This window comes from Nomia melanderi, chromosome 2 (genome assembly GCF_051020985.1).
Source record: "Nomia melanderi isolate GNS246 chromosome 2, iyNomMela1, whole genome shotgun sequence".
In the NCBI taxonomy this organism is placed as follows: Eukaryota; Metazoa; Arthropoda; class Insecta; order Hymenoptera; family Halictidae; genus Nomia; species Nomia melanderi.
This window is the reverse complement of record NC_135000.1, coordinates 6058989-6078155: the sequence shown is the minus strand read 5'-3', so window position 1 is coordinate 6078155 and position 19167 is coordinate 6058989. Positions and strand designations below refer to the sequence as shown.

The following is a 19167-nucleotide window of genomic DNA, read 5'->3' as shown; positions in this document are numbered from 1 at the left end:
GTGGACATTCCTTTGATCGGCTGGACGTGTTCTCGTGCTATATTAAATTTTCCTCGTTCGAAGGAATCTTTGTGATATCGAATTCCATGGGGCGAACCCTCCCGCAATTAAGATTAAATTACAAATAGCCCTCGAGATTCCCGATAATGTATCAGACGATGACATTGATTAGCCTGGAATCGTGGATTGAATAAATTTCGATAATCCGTCCCTGTCCTGTACGTGGATTATTTTCTTCATAAATTATTTTTAACGAGTCGCCTGATTTAGGTTTGTTAAGAGTCGAGTACGAGAATCTCGAGGATGACTGAATTATTGATGAACAATTTGGTAGAGCATTTAATAGCAGGTATGACAATCACGTGAAGTTTCGTTCAGCTTGTTCGACAGATTACTTGTCTTATTATACAGCACAGATATGTCTGTTTAAATTATTTGTATTGTTTGAGAACCACTGGTTTGTTCGTCGTCATTGTTTCTCTTGAGAATCACTGTTCTATTTGACAACCACTGTTCTTTTTGACAATCATTGTTTCCTTTGACATCCATTATTCTTTTTGACAGGTACTGTTCTCGTTCACAATTATTATTCCCTTTGACAACCATTGCTTTCTTTGACAATCACTGTTTTATTTAACAAACACTGTTCTCTTTGACAGTCTGTATTCCATTTGATATCCACTGTTCTTTCTGACAGTTGCTGTTCTCATTCACAATTATTATTCCCTTTGACGACCACTGTTTTTTTCAACAAACTCTGTTTTCTTTAACAAACACTGTTCTCTTTGGCAATCAGTATTCCCTTAGACATCCATCATTCTTTTTGACAGTTACTGTTCTCATTGACAAGTATATATTCTCTTTGACAACCACTCTACCACAAAATAACAAAAGGAAACTTTCCAAAATATCTTACAATCTCCATTAATAAATTGAATTAAAAGAAGAAGTTACGTTTGAGAACTTCTGTTAACTGGGCGGGGCTATTCTCCTCCACCGCGTCCACGCAAGCGCAGTAAATGGATTTCCCGCGTTCTATACAATTATACAAATATATCATCGATCGTTCTACTCCAAATACATTCAGCGTACAAACCAACAAAACATTTGCAACTCATTGAAAATTCCTTTCGAGTCAGTATGCATTTTTAATGATACTATTGACACTGGACGGTGTACAGTATGCAACTTTGAAACGCCACGCTTGCATGTCGGTAGAGGGCAGCTTTCGAAACATCAAGTAGACAAAGTTCGTTGCAATCTGAAACACCCTGCCACCACCCCTTCGCCAGTCCGCCCCTCCTGCCAAACTGCTCGCCAGTTTGTCAACCCCTACGCCTGTTGAATTTCTGAGAGTAATTAAGATCGATTCACTAACTTTCTCTCTTTTATTTGCAGCCATGGCGAAGACCTCATCGTCACGCCTTTCGCGCAGATTCTTGCATCCTTGCGCTCGGTCAGGTACAACTTCGCGGCGCTCACTAATGTACCCACAAACAAGTAAGTAATTAAGTAAACTGTAATTTCCATTCAATTATATTTTTATCGAAGACAGTGGTTTTTCATATTTTAAATATAGTCATATTTAGTAGGAATAAAATAGAAATGTGAATAAATATTACTTTTGACATCTGATTTAGAAAAGATATATTAAATTCCATAGTTTATTAGTAAGTTTGATTATCGTAATCGCAGTTTCTTCATTAATCGATTGAATTGAATGATTAATAAATTTAGAATTTTCAGTGTCGTCTCATTTTAAGTTCCAAGGAACTCAGATCCAACAGACAATTTAAACATTTGTGATACGACACGAAAATATGTAGATTACATTGAATTTTAGTTTCAAAAGTTTATTTTTCGATGTGAAGGATAAGTTATACTGTCTTCGAAATATATTGCCTCGGGGAAAGCATTTCCCTTTCTGATTTGAATTTCTTTTCCAGATCACGAAGGAGTAGCAGCGCGCAGGGCAGCAGCACACCGCAGCCCAGGATTTTGGCGCCAGGAGGTAAGCTTCCAACCTTGCAATTGAATTTTAGAGAAAAAGAAATGTTTAATCTACAAAACCGTAACAAAATAATCACTCGGCCTTCCTCCTTCATTTTCATTCATAGTTCATTCGGTTCCTCTTAAAACTGCATTTTAATATTGAAATAAAATTCTGCAGAATTTGAATGTTTCCTGTTATTAATTGAATTTATTTTATCTTCATATTAATATTCAATTGAATTTATTTTATATTCATATTAATATTCAATTGAATTTACTTGATATTAATATTAATATTCAATTGAATTTATTTCATAGTAACATTAATATTCAATTCAATTTATTCCATATTATTTATTAACCCTATGCACTCAATTTATTTTCAATGTTCATTAGACGTAAACTTGCATTTATTTTTAAGGAATCATTTACAATGGTAGAATTCAACTTTTTATATTTACCCTATTTATTATTATTATTATAAAATTTAATTTTCATAATCATTCAAAGTGTGCTACTTTTCCAAACAATTTCCAACGTTCTATAACAAACTTGTATCATCATGTCATCACCAGCATGACATCCGAGTGCACAGTTAATATTAATATTCAACTCAATATATTTTACATTAACATTAATAATATTAAAATTCAATAACATCTTAAATAATTTAATAATATCTCAAGTAAAGTTAATATCTTTTAAACTTAACTTACTTAAATAATTCCTTTTTTATTAAATCTCGTACATTTTGAAGTTGACATAGCGTTGTTTCCCAGTTTTACTCTGCAAAATTAACGCGATCGCGCATCTTTGTATCATTCGTTCATCTGGAAGCCACGTGTCCGAGAATATTATGACGTCAATCACGCCTCTCTTTTCTTGTTTCTCGTTCGGAACGTTCTTTCCCGGCTCACTTTTGTGCAACCTTCCATCTTCCGCAAGGTTTAATATTTTCTTTTACTTTCGCCCACTCCTGATAATCTCCTCGTCGCTCTAATAAGTTTTCCTATTGAGCCGGAATCTTTTGACCTTTCCCGCTCGCCGATCGCCCGCGAGTGAGTTGCGTTCATTAAAAAAATTTGAATCGTGCCACTCGATGGACTCTCCATCGAATAATCTACACTTATCCTGCACCAGCGACGGGAGCTGCGCTTTAGCAGAAAGAGAGAAGTCGATCGGTGTACAAAGAATTATTCTGTCGATAACATCCTTCCGACTTATTTATCGAGCCCCAGTTGGACAGCAGCTTCCTATGGATGAAGATGTATTTAATTCGTTAACCTCCATTGTTCTGTTTATTTTCAGTGTTTGCTTAGGTCGCAATTACTTAACAGTAATAATCATTGAATTTTAATTTCCTTCGCATTTTCTTGGTGTTATTATTCTATTTTTTAATTTCACTTCGAAGTTGCAATAACATTATTAATATAGAAATTTAAATTTCTTTTTCTATCTGTTACCAGTGTATTATTTAATTTTTCTTTTAAGTTACCGTGTCGACCTTATTAATTTTCCAATTATAATTTCTACTTCTTTTCTTATTATTATATTTTTAATTTATTTTACGAGTTCCAATAACATTATTAATATAGGAATTCAAATTTCCAGTGTTATTTAATTTTTCTTTTAAGTTACCATACCAACGTTATTAATTTTCCAATTATAATTTCTACTTTTTTGTTGTATTATTATATTTTCCAATTTAGTTTCCGAGTTCCAATAACATTATTAATATAGTAATTAAAATTTCTTTTTCTATTTATTACTAATGTATTATTTAATTTTCTTTTTGTTACCATTACATTAATTTCTCTGCTAAGTTGCTATATCAACATTATTAATTTCTTCTTATCATTACTTCAATTTCTAATATTTCTTTTAAAGTGAAATTTTAATATTGCCGTTAACAATCTGCGAATTTTCTGCGAGATTTAATGAAAAGGAACTCTGATTGTTAAAATTATCAAGCCTCGCATTTTTAATTTGCCGGCTTAAAAAAGATCAGAGGTTACTTATATCTGATCCCAGCGAATTCTGGACAACTTTCACGCAAGGTTTCCATTTAAACAAATCATCCGACGTCGCCCGGAGCGCAAAAATATTCTGTTAGCGCCATCATCCTTTCCTAGAGTTCTGTAAAGATTACCTTGGGATCTTTTCCTCCGTTCCACGGTGCCGGAGATTCAATTAACGCGTCCGCCCTCGTATCTCGCATGATTCTCTTGCAGAATGATACTCGTTTCCTTTTGAAATCTCGTCGCTGATCCTCCAGAACCCTTATTACGCGATTAATAAGCTACGCGCACTTCCAGAAACGATACAAGTCAGCCGGGAATCTTTTTTTCCATCCATAGATCTTTATTTTATCAAGTTATTGAATTTTTTATTGTATAGATGTCTGTTGGAGCTAATGACATTATGGATTAGTAGATAACGATGTTGGATATTTTGATATTTGAAATGATATTATTGTGTAATACTACAATATATGTAATAGAATTAATAGAGTTTCTGAACTATAGATTTTTGTAGCTTTTTATAAGTGAACTGAATTTTTATTATTATTTCTGTAACTTGTTAGTGAGGAGAGCAAAATTATCTGTGATTCGGAACTCTATGGCTTCGATTAATTACAATTTTGAAGCTCCAAAATTTCAGGATTTCCAGATTTTCGTATCTCAAAACATCCAAATTTTCAAATTTCAAAACTTCAAAGCTTCAACGCTTCCAAACTTTCAAATATCAGAACTTCAAAGCTTCCAAACCTCAAAACATTAAAACTTCGGAGCTTCCAAACCTTGAAACATCAGAACTTCAAAGCTTCAAAATTTCAAAACATCAGAACTTCAAGACTTCCAAATTTCAAAGCTCCCAAATTTCAAAACATCAAAATTACAAAGCTTCTAAATTTCAAAACATCAGAACTTCAAAACTTCTAAATTTCCAAATTTCAAAACTTCAAAGCTTCCAAACTTCAAAACCCCAAAACTTCCAAATTTCAACATCTCAAAATTGTCAAACTTTCAATTTCAAGATTCACTAATCTGAGGAAAATCATCCCCATCATCAGAACATCCCCTAACCCCATTCATTTTTCAACGAATAGCCCGAAGCACAATTCTAACACCCCAATTTTCTTTCGTTTTCCAGAAGAAAACTACCAGAAGCTAGCCGTGGAGACGATAGAGGAGCTGGACTGGTGCTTAGACCAGTTGGAAACCATTCAGACGCATCGATCTGTGTCCGACATGGCCTCCCTGAAGGTAAGTTCCGCACGTCGCAACGTTTATGCTCATTTTCCTCCGTCGTTTCTTCTTTTTGTCCTGCGCCCACGCTCGTTTTCCCGTGAATAGTTCGCGGGAAGACCGGTTCAACGTTTCTAGGCGATCTTTCGAGGAGGCTTATGTCGGACCGGGGTGGGGCGTGGTTAATAGCACTCGAAGATGAAGTGTTTAGGGAAGATTGATGCCAGGAAAGCGTGGGAAAGCGAGTGGAGGCTCGCTCGAAGTCATCCGCTGCGTCACGGGCTGTCGCTTTTGGTGCATAGAGCCTGGGGCTTTTGAGCTTCGGCTAGATGGTTTCAGAGATGGATCGATTAACCTCTTGGCCTATGGTATTTTGTATGGTTTTAGCCGTGTGGGATACTTTGACGTTTCGTTGTTCGCTGGAAAAGGCGATTTGATGGACAAGCTTCGATAAATAAAGAAATTTGATGGAAAAGGAAATTTTATAGAAAAGGAAGATTGTTGGAAAGAATTATTAATTATTAATGTTTGATTTTTAGGGTATTAATATTATGAATTATCGATGTTATACAAAATTCTATTGTAAAAATTTCGTACTTTGTCTAGATTTACTTTAACTCGTGGCAAGTAAAATTTGTAATTTCAATATTTAGTAAATTTTACAGTTGGAGCTCTGAGATATCTAATCTAAAAAATTTTTAAATCGTTCGTTTATTAAAGTTATAAGATCTCCAATTACACAATAGTTAAATTTTCAATTTATCGAAGTTCTAAGATTTCTAATTTCAAAACGTCCGAAGTTTTTAATTTAAGTCCTAACACTTCTAACTTCCAAATTTGTTTCAAATTCGATGGAGCTCTAAGGTTTCTAGTTTCAAAATTTTTCGTTTATCAAAGTCCCAAGATTTCCAATTTCGAAATTTACTAAATTCTAAGACTGGCCTCCCAGCTTTCTCTTCTCTCGCGAGATATTTCACAAACTGAAATGCAGACTCCAACAATTTTATATTCTATCACATTTCTCCTTCATATTTTAATTAAATTCAATGATTCCTGCAAGAAACTTCACAGCCATCGGTTCGTTGGAGCAAAACTGGCGCAAAAAAGTGAAACGAACTAGTTAGCTCCGGGAACACGGAGTTCCAGACAACTCTGTGCGTCATTAGCTGCAGGAAACTTCCAATGGAAATAGGAACAACAATTTTGAATGCTGTTTCAAAATTATATACGGTGTACCATACAAAACTGACACCGGTGGCTATGAAATTTTCGGTGTGTACATTTTTTAAATAATTCTTCGCTGACGTCCCAGTTTCGATGGATCGATCACCGGACTTCTTTTCCCAGACCTATGAATATTTATCGTCGAGTGGATTATCGTTGCGATTAATTTGTCGCGCGATTTTAAGATAAATATTGTATCATCGCCGCTGTTGCAATTCTACGTCATCGTAGATAATTCCGACCGGAAGATACGTCACGGTTCGAGTGACATTCCCGAGCAAATATCTGAAAAAACGTCAGACTCGTGATTGGCGAGTCTACACGTGCAGCTGACAGAATTACATAAAATTACTGGAGCTCGTTTCGCGATGAAAATGTGGAAAGAAAATACTCGTTAAAACACAGAATATTAACCCATTGCACTCGTTAATATTTTCCACTAGGAATGTTCGTTATTTTCCGACGAAATACGGGGAATATTTGTTGTAACTGACATAAAGGAATATTTTATATAAATTAAGGGACAGAATTATTTTATTTCGACGTTTTGATACGTTGTGCGTAATTTAATATTGAATTTTTATATTGCTGCGATGGGTTAAATGGCTTAAAGGTGTCTCTCGAGTGAGAAGTGTTAAACTTGAAATTGTAGAAGATATAAAATAGGTAGTTCGAATGATTTAGTAAAAAAGAATTAGATGGAAATTGAGATTATTGGAATGCAGCTTCTTCCGATAAAAAAAATCCGTCGAATTAGGTAATAGACGATGGCAGTTTGCCACCTAGACCTTGGCTACCGAGAAATCTTGATTTAACGTCATGTGACGTTTTCTAGTTTCTTCAAGGAAGTCTAAATTCCTTCGGCAAAATTTAGAAAATATTTCTACCAACTAGTCCAAGGTGCTTTCAAATACCCTCATTGGTATTTCTTTAAATAAAACTTCGAAATCTGGTGTTCCTTTCTCTAGAATAAGTAATAATGATAAATAATATACAGAAATGATTAGAAAATAAATAAATAGATAATAGAAATAATCAGTAGAAAATAAATAAATAAATAAATAATAGAAATAATCAGTGGAAAATAAATAAATAATAGAAATAATCAGTAGAAAATAAATAAATAAATAATAGAAATAATCATTAGAAAATAAATAAAAGTATTCCTTAGAAACTAAATGAATAAAGAATTTTTGGTTCGATTTCTCTTTTTGTATATATTACATATTAATAAATTGAACACATTAAAATAGAATATTATAACTATCCTACATTTAATTTTGCAACGCAAAATTTTCAAAGAAATTGTCCGCTTGTACCATATTAATTGGATGATTTTTTCGAGATATTTTTTCCATTTGGTTCTCCGCCCAGAAAACGGGATAAACATTCGAACAACTTTCGCACAAGGGGAAATCGACCTCGACAGGATCGATAGCCGGAGACCGTCGATTTATAGCTGCGGGCAGCCTCGCGGATTCTTGGAAAACCTGGCAGATTTTTGACCGGGCAGCCTCGAACATCCTCTTCTAGGAAACGATATTTCACCGACGATCTCTTCGACAGTTCAAAATAACCGCGATTTTCGCGGCTGTCACGTGCCGGGTCAAGGCAGGTCGTTTTTTATCATCTTCACCCGATCACGTGACTCGCTGATCACTTACTTGTACAATTTCAACCTTCCTTTCGCTTCACCTTTCACCATTTCCGTTCAAAATCAAATCAAAATTTAACCAATTCTCTTCAATCATACCCAGAAAAGTCAAACTTCCCGCCACTTTTTGCTCGCGAATGTTTAAAATTTAAATCAACTTCCTTTAAATTATCTCTCCCTAATATTCCTATTTCAAACCACTCTTTCACATTCTCTGGCAAAAAGTTCCGCCAAGAACAAACCAAAACACACGTAATCCTCACATCTCTCCGAACATATCTCAAAACCTATTCTTAATTCGAACTTTCCGCCACTTTTTGCGCGCGAATTTAAAATTCAAATTCCTTTCCCATCGTTTTCACGCAAAACTCGTCTGCAAGTCGCCCAGTAGTCTCGAGCGGAGTTCCAAAAATCACGAGGCACTTCGGGACGGTCGCCTAAGGCCAAGGCGGAATTTATAATCGGCCGGGTGGCCGTTGAATCGATTTGTGCGGCAGATTCGGGCGCATTGTTTAAACGCCCGGCATTTGTTTGCCTCGGTTTATTTATATGCTTCGACGGAGGAATGTTTACGGCCTGTTTTCGTTCCGCGAACCGGCCGTTCGGACAGAAAATAGAAACTTTCCGCGGGCTAGCCAGTTTACCGGTCGACTTTGACCCGCGAAAACAGCGGAACCGTTGCGTAAACGTCGGGCTTCACGGTCAAGGCGATTGATAATGCCTCGCCGGGGCTGATTAATCGTTCCCAAGGCCGTCTGGGGGATTCTGCCCGCCGCGGACTTTGAAACCCGCCACCGGACTTGAACTTCGATCCGGCGGTTTTCAATCTAACGCCCTCGTAAACGATTTCCGAAGCTCTTACGCGGTTGCCCGAGGAATTCGGGTTGGGAGGTTTTTATGGTAATATCCTGGGATCAGCGGGAAATCGTTTTTTGAAGGAAGATGAAGAGAGATCGGAGCTGGACCGAGAGTTTTGCATTTTTCCCCTGTTTTACTCCGCCGTTGCGCGAAGATGGAGATTTCTCCTGGTTGAAGGTGGTTGATGGATATTGGTTGTTGGAAGTTGACTGGGAAATTCGTTATTATAATGTTTATTGCTTTTGTTGCTTGCTTATTTTTCACTGTGATATTGGAGATTGAATTGAAGTATGAATCTATAGTAATTAATAATACAAGTGCAATATGAAGCAAAATATTTCTTACTTTCGTTGGATTAGATCTCGTTTTAAGTTCTCTGATTTGAAATTGAGTTGAAATATAGAAGCAACATGTAATTAGATTATTTGGGAAATGAGAGTGTTGAAATTTCAATTTCTGATGAATGGATCGCGATGTAGATTGAAGATTTGACGAAGCACGCGACTCGGAATGCAATAAGAATCAAATGATCATCGGCGAAGCAGAATTGTCTGCCTGTTGCAAAACATTTCGTGTAATTTCGCAAAATGTTTCACGCGAGTCGGTCGTTCCGCGGCTCGACTATTGAATTGGCAGAGATTCAAGGGAATATCGATTGTGCACAGGCGCGATATACCAGAAACGTTAATCCTGCATTTCGCAGGCTTAATTGAAGAGAAACGCGTGGGCAGCTTGAATCTGCTGATTGCCGATCCGCTAATTAGTAATGTCGTCTCCGTGAAAATGGAATTCCAGCACCGGAAAAAATTGATTTCATTTCCTAGCTTGCGTCAACGATCATGGAAATATACGAGAGTTTATATCTCGAAAAAATATCCTCGAAATTGAATATTTCTAATTACTTTCTTTCTTAATTTCTACTTTTGATAGTACGATTGGAATATTTTTAATAGAGAACAGATTAAATAAAACGATTGCGTGCATTTTGGAAAATTTATTTAAAAAATTTTATAAAATTTATATCCCGAATCTTCGTTTTCGTGGATTCTCTTAGATCCACCAAGTTTAACGAATAAAAGCTAATTGCAACAATTATATTGCTCAGTAAAGTCATAATGAAATAATAATTCCATTAATCTTTCATGAGACTTTGATTAATATTAAATTCCTGATTGAAAATTCTGATGAATTAATAATTCTATTAATTCTTGACGAGGCTTTCAATATTATTCGAAACTTTTAATTAAGAATTCTCATGTGTTCAGCTTTAAATTTATTATTCCGTTGCAGTCTTTTCAACCAACATAACATTAACAGATTTAACATTACCACACTCCTATTTACAAAGATTTTTAATTAAATTTTAATATTTGCACAAACCTGAAACTAGGAAACCCTTAGAATCCCAAGAAAACGGTCTAATCTGTACAAAAAATTGTAAACGAGTCGGTGAATAATTATAAATTGTAGACAAGTCGGTAAATAATTGTAAATTGTGAATAAGTCGTTAACAATAATGATAATAAATACAATAATAATAAATTGTTAATAAGGGACTCAAATTGCTCGGCAGATTTACTGTCAATCGGTTCTACGCCTCAGGCAGATCTATTGTTTCCGTTTAATTGAATCAGTGCGTCGAACGTTTAAGAGCACGGTTGAACGGCTGGCCGAGGCGTTATAAATAAATTCGCGTTGTTCTGCCACCTGCTCGCCGCCACGGTATTCATAGTTCGTCCACGTGTAGCAGCGACCTGCATATCGGTTCGCTCGCAACGTGCCTAATGATGAGGTCGCGAGTCCTCGGCGCCCGATGTAGGTCAATTAATTCAAACTATCGATTTTTCCGGCGAAAAAGCCGGAACAGACAAGGGCGGCCCTTGAGTCACGCGAGGAACTCGTTCGTTTTCGCTGGAACCGGCCGAACCGCGCGTCCCCGCGACGATTCCGATCATCTTAACGCGTTCTAAAAACGCCGGAGACAGGAACTTGGCAATTTTCGAATTCGCGTGATGGAGATTGATTCCAAGGCGATCTTCTATTTCTGAACGATATTTTTTTGGAGGAAGAACACCAGCCAATATTATTTTAAGAAGCATTCGTGTATTTCTGGGTGTTGTTGGATTCCTTTTTATAATTGTTTTCCATTGTTTCGTATTGTTTTATGAAGTATCGATGTTACTGGTTAGTAATAGAGTATTGTGACTGTACGTACAATTGTTAATTTAATATTTGTTTAGTCAATAGGGTAAGTGAAGTATTGAAGATGAAATTTTTCAATAATTTTGTTTGGAATTTTTTGTTGTTTTGTTTGGGTAATTGATGGGAAGTACTGAAGATAATTTTGTTTAATTAAGTAATACTGCGTTAGTCATTGTGTTTGTTGTTATAATATTGTGGTAGTAATTATTGGTATTCAAAATGATCTAATAATCTGAAGATAAGAATTAAGTTTTGTTTTTGATACTTTCAACATTTCTATGATGAAATCTTTGTTCAAGAATAATTTACTCCATTCCACAGTAAAATGATAATTAATAAGTTCATCAACTGTGCACTTTCTAACCCAATAATCTTATTAAACTACCTGATTCACTGTACAAAGATACTAAACTCCACATAAAACTCAAACTATTACTGACCTTTACTAACCACATTATCCACTGTCTGAATAATGCAAACCTATACTACTGAAGCTCCCATTCCATACAAACCACTTAAAAAATCTTAAACAACACCACACTCTAAATTAACCAAAAAATTCTACCTTCCTAGATACTTTAATAAATTCCTTAATTCAATCGACTACTCTGATCAATAAATCAACTAAATCAACAATCATTAACATTCGAAAGAATACGAGCATCAAATGCTCACCTGAGAATTCAAAAATCCAGTTTAAGACACTTAGCTATGCAACTTCGCTAATTACCAGAGCATTGAAGAAAATACAAAATTTAATTCGAATTGATTATCTATTTAAAATACATTACATAACAATATGATATCTGAGTTTTTCTCTGTATAATGATATAAGTTGATCTCAGTGAAAATTGCCATCACAGTTCAGTTTTCTGAAAATTAGCCGGTACACAACGTGTTAAGCGAGCAGCGCCGTGTTTTCTCTGAAAATATGCATTCGCATAAACATCCGCAGTCTAGTTATCACTTATTTCGGTGCTTCGTGTCTGTTTCAAGAACCGACACCGCTGTCACAGCTGTTTCCAATCGTTGCTGTCGTGACTTCTTTCTGTGAACAATTCACTGTGCTCGAGAACCATCCCGGTTCGCTCCGTGTGACCGGCAATCGAATTTTCTCGTCGAATCGGCCCGGATGTCGATCGATAGCGTCCGCGTTTTCCTTTTCAAGCGATACCCAGCGACGGTCCGAGTGGTTTTCGCGGTCGCAGCGGGGTTGCCTGCCGACGGGAATGCCGGCGAAAGCCTTTCTTTCGTTTGTTGTACCGGGAATCATGGCCGAGAGCCAGGCTCCACGGATTCCTTCGCGGAATGGGATTTCGGAAATTCTTGCGTCTGGTTTGTTTCCTCTGAGAGGAGCTTTCGCGAGATTCGGTGACGTCCGTGGTTTCTGATTGATTTATTTATTTGTTGTGGAGTGCTCGAGCTTTTGCGGTCCGAATTTTTCACAGTCCGGCTCGAATTAATTTTTGAATTTCATTCATTGTGTACCTGAGAACTTTGTATCGGTTTTAATGAAGTAATTAAAACTGTAAAGCGATGTACAGTCAACTCATGATGCGGAAATAATTAGAATAATTGTATTTCCTAAATTAAAAAACTATTGTCGAATTTTTTAATTCATTGTGTACCTGAGAATTTTGTATCAGTTTTAATAAAGTAATTGAATTCTTAATGAGAATACACGAATTCTAAAACTGTAAAGCGATATAAGTCATAACATGGAGGTCATAACAATGCGGAAATAATTAGAATAATTGCGTTTCTTAAATTGGAAACCTATGTCGAGTCCAAGTTAATTTTCACTCGTTTAACGAAGGATTGTTTGCTTCGTGGATTAACATTTTCATTATACCAGTGATCCGTGTCCCATTGCCTTTAATTCCTTTGTTATAGCATATTTTCGTGCTCTATATTTCCAGCGTGTTTTCACGTTTTCTGCGCCGCTGATTCGATTCGAGTATACATTGTCCAATAGTCGTACAATAATGATGGGAAGCAAATGGAAAATAAACATTGAGCCATCCTCTCGTCCTGTACAATTACCATTCAAATAGGATTTCGTTTAATCCTGCCGCGAATTTGATTAAATATAATTGAAATCACGCAATCCTCTTATCGCAGAAATTTTCGTGAATTTATATGAGATTCTATCTTATTATAATATTAATTAAACATCCGAATGGAATGCAAAGGAATATTTCTCCTGTGCACATCGAAGTATTTATTTTATTTATTGTATTTTATTTATACTTCCTTATTCATCGTTTACGTGTAATCAGTGGCTTCCAGGAACCACTTGAAGCCACTCGAAACGAAATTTCGTGACCGATGACAAATTCTACCGTTACCAATCAGCCAGTCATTCTCGGAAAACAAACGAATCCGTATGATTAGGCGGCAATCTATCCTCTCGGCGACCTAAATGAAGGAAGCGAGCATGTTCGACGAAGTTCCCCTGAAAATCCATAAAACTGGCATCTTGCCAAGTGGCGCCTGGCGTCGCGGCCGCCATTTTAGCCGCTTTCCTCCGCTCGCGTACAAAATGACACGCTTGAAACAGCCTGACAGTGATATCGATTTGATCGTGATATTGAAACGACATTTCTTTGACAATGATAATATTAATCTTTCATTCCATTACCAAATGCAATTCGATAATAATAATTTCAATCTTTTATTATGATGTATGACGGAGATTCGTGTAGCTGGATAATAATAATTTGAATTTTTCATTCTAGTGTCAGATGTAATGGAATTATACAAATTTTTATTCTGTATTATATTATTGGATATAATCGTATAATAATAATTTCTATTTTCTTTGAATTTAATTGGATAATAACTGTTTTTCATTTTTTATTATTCAATATGATTGGATAGTAATAATAATTTTTATTTTTCATCGCATTGTTCTATACAACGAGGCAATAATAATTTATGTTATTCTCTTTGCAATGCTATTTTCGTAATATTTACTTGTCTGCATGACGAAATAACTGATTGAATCATATCGAGACAGATTACGAGGCGAAACTACGAAGTTCTACTCTTCGATCACGTCGCAATCTTGTGACGAATCCGTGGACATCGTCTAGGCGACATTATTATGCAACAATCCGCCGACACGATCAATTGTGCAATTACTGAAATTCAATCTGACCGTCCTTGCAACTGACGTTTCTATTAATCTTTCCATTAAACAATACAACATTGCTGCTCCGTCTGCTCCCTCTAATTACGATCGATACTCCCAGAATATCAACAGTCTTTACCGAGAAACATCACAAAAACCGAAGCACAATATTCAATCAACACTCACATTCACAGATAATTAATTTCTCATTATTCCTATTACAAATATTCACAACCTTTTAGTCACACTTCGCTTGCAACAAATTTCCAATATTTATAAATTATTTAACAGCTAATATAAATATTAAATTAAAAATGAAAGAAAATGGCAATTGACAATATCCTTAACACTGGAACTACCAAAACATTCTTGATTTCTTCTTTTATAATTACTAGAAAGGTACAAACGCTTCTGTGAGAGATCGTTGAAGCTGATTTAGTGATACCTACACTGAAATACAAGCCAATCGAAATCTCAATAAATAGAGAATTACACGTTCTATAAAGAAATTCGGAAAAGTCAGTTCAAGTGCTTGTTAGTTCCGGTGTTAATAATAAAACTACCGAGCAGATAAATTGACATTTTCAAATTTGTGTATAGAAATTACAAGACTGCATCCATTGAAACTTTAAGTGATTTACAATTCAGTTTGCGCATTACTAAGCTAATTTCTTTAATAATTTCTCAGAAAAATATTTGTCTTTTTAATATTTGCAAGAAGGAATGAGGAATGAGTCATTTTCACCCGTCTAGTAGTTTAACGTTAATTGCTCTAAATGCAGTGTCCGTATCCAGAAAAATCCATAAGGGCGAGATTTCCAGAAAGGACTCTGCTGTACTAACAACACAGAATCTTTTATAGTTGGCAATATTGGCAGTTTCCATAAGACTACGTTCTTCCTCGGTTCTATTACGCGCTTCAGTGTATTTAGATCCTGTGGCAGGCAGCTCATCCGCCGTTTATTATACGCACCGGTGGATGGAAGTAGCGTTTAATAAAAATACATCGAGATTTACGTAAGGCGCTACCCTTGTTGTCAGCGTTACTTTGCGCAATGCCCGTCCCTTTCCAAACACCTCCATCTTCGTTGACGTACTTCCACGTTATTACGTGTCGCAGCTACCATTTCTGTCTTCCTACACGAGCCTGATACAGTTTCCTTGTGCCACCTACTTCGACGTCATGTTCCCCTGTTGCAACGTCTTCACTTTATTACAAACCTGTACGCAACGGTTTAAGGGTCACGCCATGTAATCCCGAGTTTCGTAAAATTCGTGCCACCTCCTTGGTCCTCCTGTTCCCCCGATAGAAAATGTTCATTTACTGACAAAACCTTTGCAATACAGTTCAGCTCCTCTAACGTGGAAGATACATAAGCTCGAATTTGTAGGATTCTGCGACTGTGCGAGTCGTTACAGTTTCCTGGAAGACGCCACATCCTCGGCTCTCATGAGTTCCTAGTACAAATTGTTCATTTTGTGAAAAGCTTTGGTATGAGTGCATTTGAAAATCATAACTCTCCTGATCTTAATACAAGATCCGCTGTCGCGTATTTGAAGAGCACGTGCCACCTCCTTGCCGATTATATTCTCCTGTTGCTAGACACCAAGTTTGTCAAAGGCCTTGTTATCAAATTCTACTAAACTTAGTTACTAAATTTGATCACAAAGTAACAGGATCGTAAAGAAAATTTGTGCCACCTCCTCAATTCGGATGTTCCGCTGTTAGATGCTTTAGATTGTTTAAAAAACTTCTCTGGAATATTATGAAAGCTCTCTGCCATCTCCTGCGCTGCTTACTCTCCTGTTACGTGCGTTTGACTTTACAGAGAACACGTGGACACGCCCCTGGACGTGTATAGGCGGTGTTTAGGATGCTGTGCCACCTCTGCGTCCGTCGTGTTCCCCTAATGTAAAGTCTGGCTCTTGTAGAAAAGTATCTTACACAACCCCACGTACGGAAATTGACGTCCAGCGTCTGGAATCCGCGACGTCTGTCCACCTCCTCGTGTAATACTCTTGCTCTCCTGTTACACTATCAGGATTTTATCGTTCGCGTAATTTTTCCGAGCGTGACGTGACGTTCGCCGGAATCGCTCGATTTTCGCGGAATCCGACGAGGAATTCGAGAGGGTTGAAACGAAAAATGAATTATCAGCCTTTTTTCTGCGCGTTACATAGAACCGTTGACGCCGCGTTTGACACGTACTAATTCTACTTGAATTACACGCTGACATTTATATGCAATCGAATGTCTCTAATCCGATGTTGCAGCGTCACGTTTCATGCATTTTGTGAATTTCTGCATTCTGCGACAACCGCGACGACTGCGTGACTGACTGGTGAATTTCTGTACCGGCAATCGTTCTTTGTCCGAGAATACGTATCTCCGTTAATCGTCGCGCTCCGGTAATAGTCATTAATAAATTTATTTCTGAATGAGTCACCCGCTTTGGAGACTGGAAATTAATGTTTTACTAGGTTTCCTTTAGTTAGAGAAAAACCGTGGACGTCAGCGTTACGAGAATTGTTGCTCTTCGTTCGCTCAGACTTATTTCTAGTGAGAACACTCATGGACATACTTTTGCATTTCGTTTACAATGATTATTGTGTTAAGTGGAGGATGATTCATTGTTCACAGTTGCTTTCTATACGTCATTTGGACATATAATGTCATAATCCCAAGGTATTACAATATTTGAAAGAGTAATTCTTCGAAACTACATTTTTCAGGAAGAAGGTGAATCGAATTCGAATTTTGTTACCTGTTTATTGAAACAAATATTTCGTTAATTTTAATATTCAATTTCTAATATTCAATTTTCAATTTTCAATTTTAAACTTCTATTATCCAATTTTCAATTTTCAATTTCTAATTACTAGTATTCAATTTTCAATTTCTAATTTCTAGTATTCAATTTTCAATTTCTAATTTCTAGTATTCAATTTTCAATTTCTAATTTCTAGTATTCAATTTTCAATTTCTAATTTCTAGTATTCAATTTTCAATTTCTAATTTCTAGTATTCAATTTTCAATTTCTAATTTCTAGTATTCAATTTTCAATTTTCAATTTCTAATTTCTAGTATTCAATTTTCAATTTCTAATTTCTAGTATTCAATTTTCAATTTCTAATTTCTAGTATTCAATTTTCAATTTCTAATTTCTAGTATTCAATTTTCAATTTCTAATTTCTAGTATTCAATTTTCAATTTCTAATTTCTAGTATTCAATTTTCAATTCTCAGTTTCTACTTTTCAATCTCAAATCTCAAATCTCAATTCTCAAGTCTCAAAACATACAAATTCCAATGAATCAAAAACTTCGACCAACAATCTTCAAGATATAATACATAAAAAAAATCAATAGACTAATTTTATAACCAAAAGTTAACAGAACGAATCCAAAATGGCGGATCTTGTGGTTCAAAGGACACCACGTAGCTTCCCGAAAGAAAGTGAATGAACGAGGCCGTCCACGCGACGCCAGGCACCTCGACGTCAACGCGTCTACGCGTTCCGTCACCCTTGAACTACATTTCACGCTTGCTTTGACTACGTACCACGAAACGCTCTCGGCCAGTGGCGATAAAAACGTTGGAATTCCCGTGATAAATTACAAAGTTTCCGTCTTCCTATAACCGGAACGAAGAATCCGAGTTACTTTCGTTCATAATTTATTTGAAAGTCGATCCGTTGCTTTATTTTTTTCATTCACTCGAGAAGGGAAGCCAGTAGCATAAGCATCTCCGAATGGTGGCGCTGATTTTTCGCTTAAATGGCAAATGTCCGTCGTCGAGCGCCGGAATAAAGGAAATTCTGCGGAAACGTCTGGCGAACGGCCGGATTCGCCGAAGGAAATATTTTCTCGGGTCGGACCGGATGTTGGCCTTTTGATAATTCCGATTGGAAGCAGACGCCTTCCTGCGCCGATGGAATTTCCTGCGATTTCAAGCAACTACCTCTCCAAATTGATTTGATGCTTTTTGTTACAATTTATCTTTTGTAGCTTACTGTTGAAAACATAGGAAATAAACAGCAATTACTATTAATAATTATAAACAGTTCTAGAAATAATTGTAAAGAATTATAAGCAATTGAAAAAATAACTAGTATTGCTATTACTTTTAAAAATAATTTGTAATAATGACAAATAGTTTTACAGATAATTCTCAACTATAATCAACTTAAAAAATAATTATTAATAATTACACATAGTGTAATAAATATAAATACTCAGTAGACAGTAATAATCATAAATGCATAAACTAGATAATTCTTTTCCAATCATTATTCCATTTCAATTGGAAACACTTGAAATCTACAAATTTATTCCTAATTCATCGTATCTTCCACTTATCTATATATTTATATGTCGGTTATTATCGATAGTAATTACCGCTTGTTTCATTCATCTTCTATTTTTAGCGAGTAACACCAAGTCTGTAGTGTTTTGCAATCTCGAAAAGTGACACCGCTTACAGGTTGTCTTTATCAGGATTACCTAGCTGCACTCCGCGGTAATGGGATTCGTACACAGGATAATTGCCGGCAACAGATGAAATTTAAATTGTTAATCGCGCCCGTGACTGAAAAAGGCTCGCGATTCCATGCGACGCGGGAGAGTGAAGTCGCCGCGAGACATACATAAACGTGCAACTTGCAAATTCAAAACGGTGAATCGATAAGCGTGTTATTCATGAAAGATACTCTGCGATGGGAAAACAGTGCGCGACAACTCGTCGGAATTGAAATAGGAAAAAAACTGTGAAAAATAGCGATGAGTCTACTTTTCCACCTGGCCGGCGTAATGCATGAATTAGATCGAATTTCTTTTCATGATATTAATAGAACTTG

General features: G+C 36.1%; 1 protein-coding gene across 15 annotated transcripts in view; it reads left to right on the top strand.

Annotated features, from left to right (window-relative positions):
- Positions 1–19167, top strand: part of dnc (phosphodiesterase dunce) — a 220604-nt gene that overhangs the window by 160910 nt on the left and 40527 nt on the right. For all 15 annotated transcript variants that reach the window (XM_031973635.2, XM_031973556.2, XM_031972665.2 and 12 more), the window contains 3 exons: positions 1399–1500; positions 1947–2011; positions 5146–5258. In XM_031973635.2, the coding sequence (XP_031829495.1) occupies positions 1399–1500; positions 1947–2011; positions 5146–5258 (280 nt within the window). The remainder of the gene's footprint in view (positions 1–1398; positions 1501–1946; positions 2012–5145; positions 5259–19167) is intronic.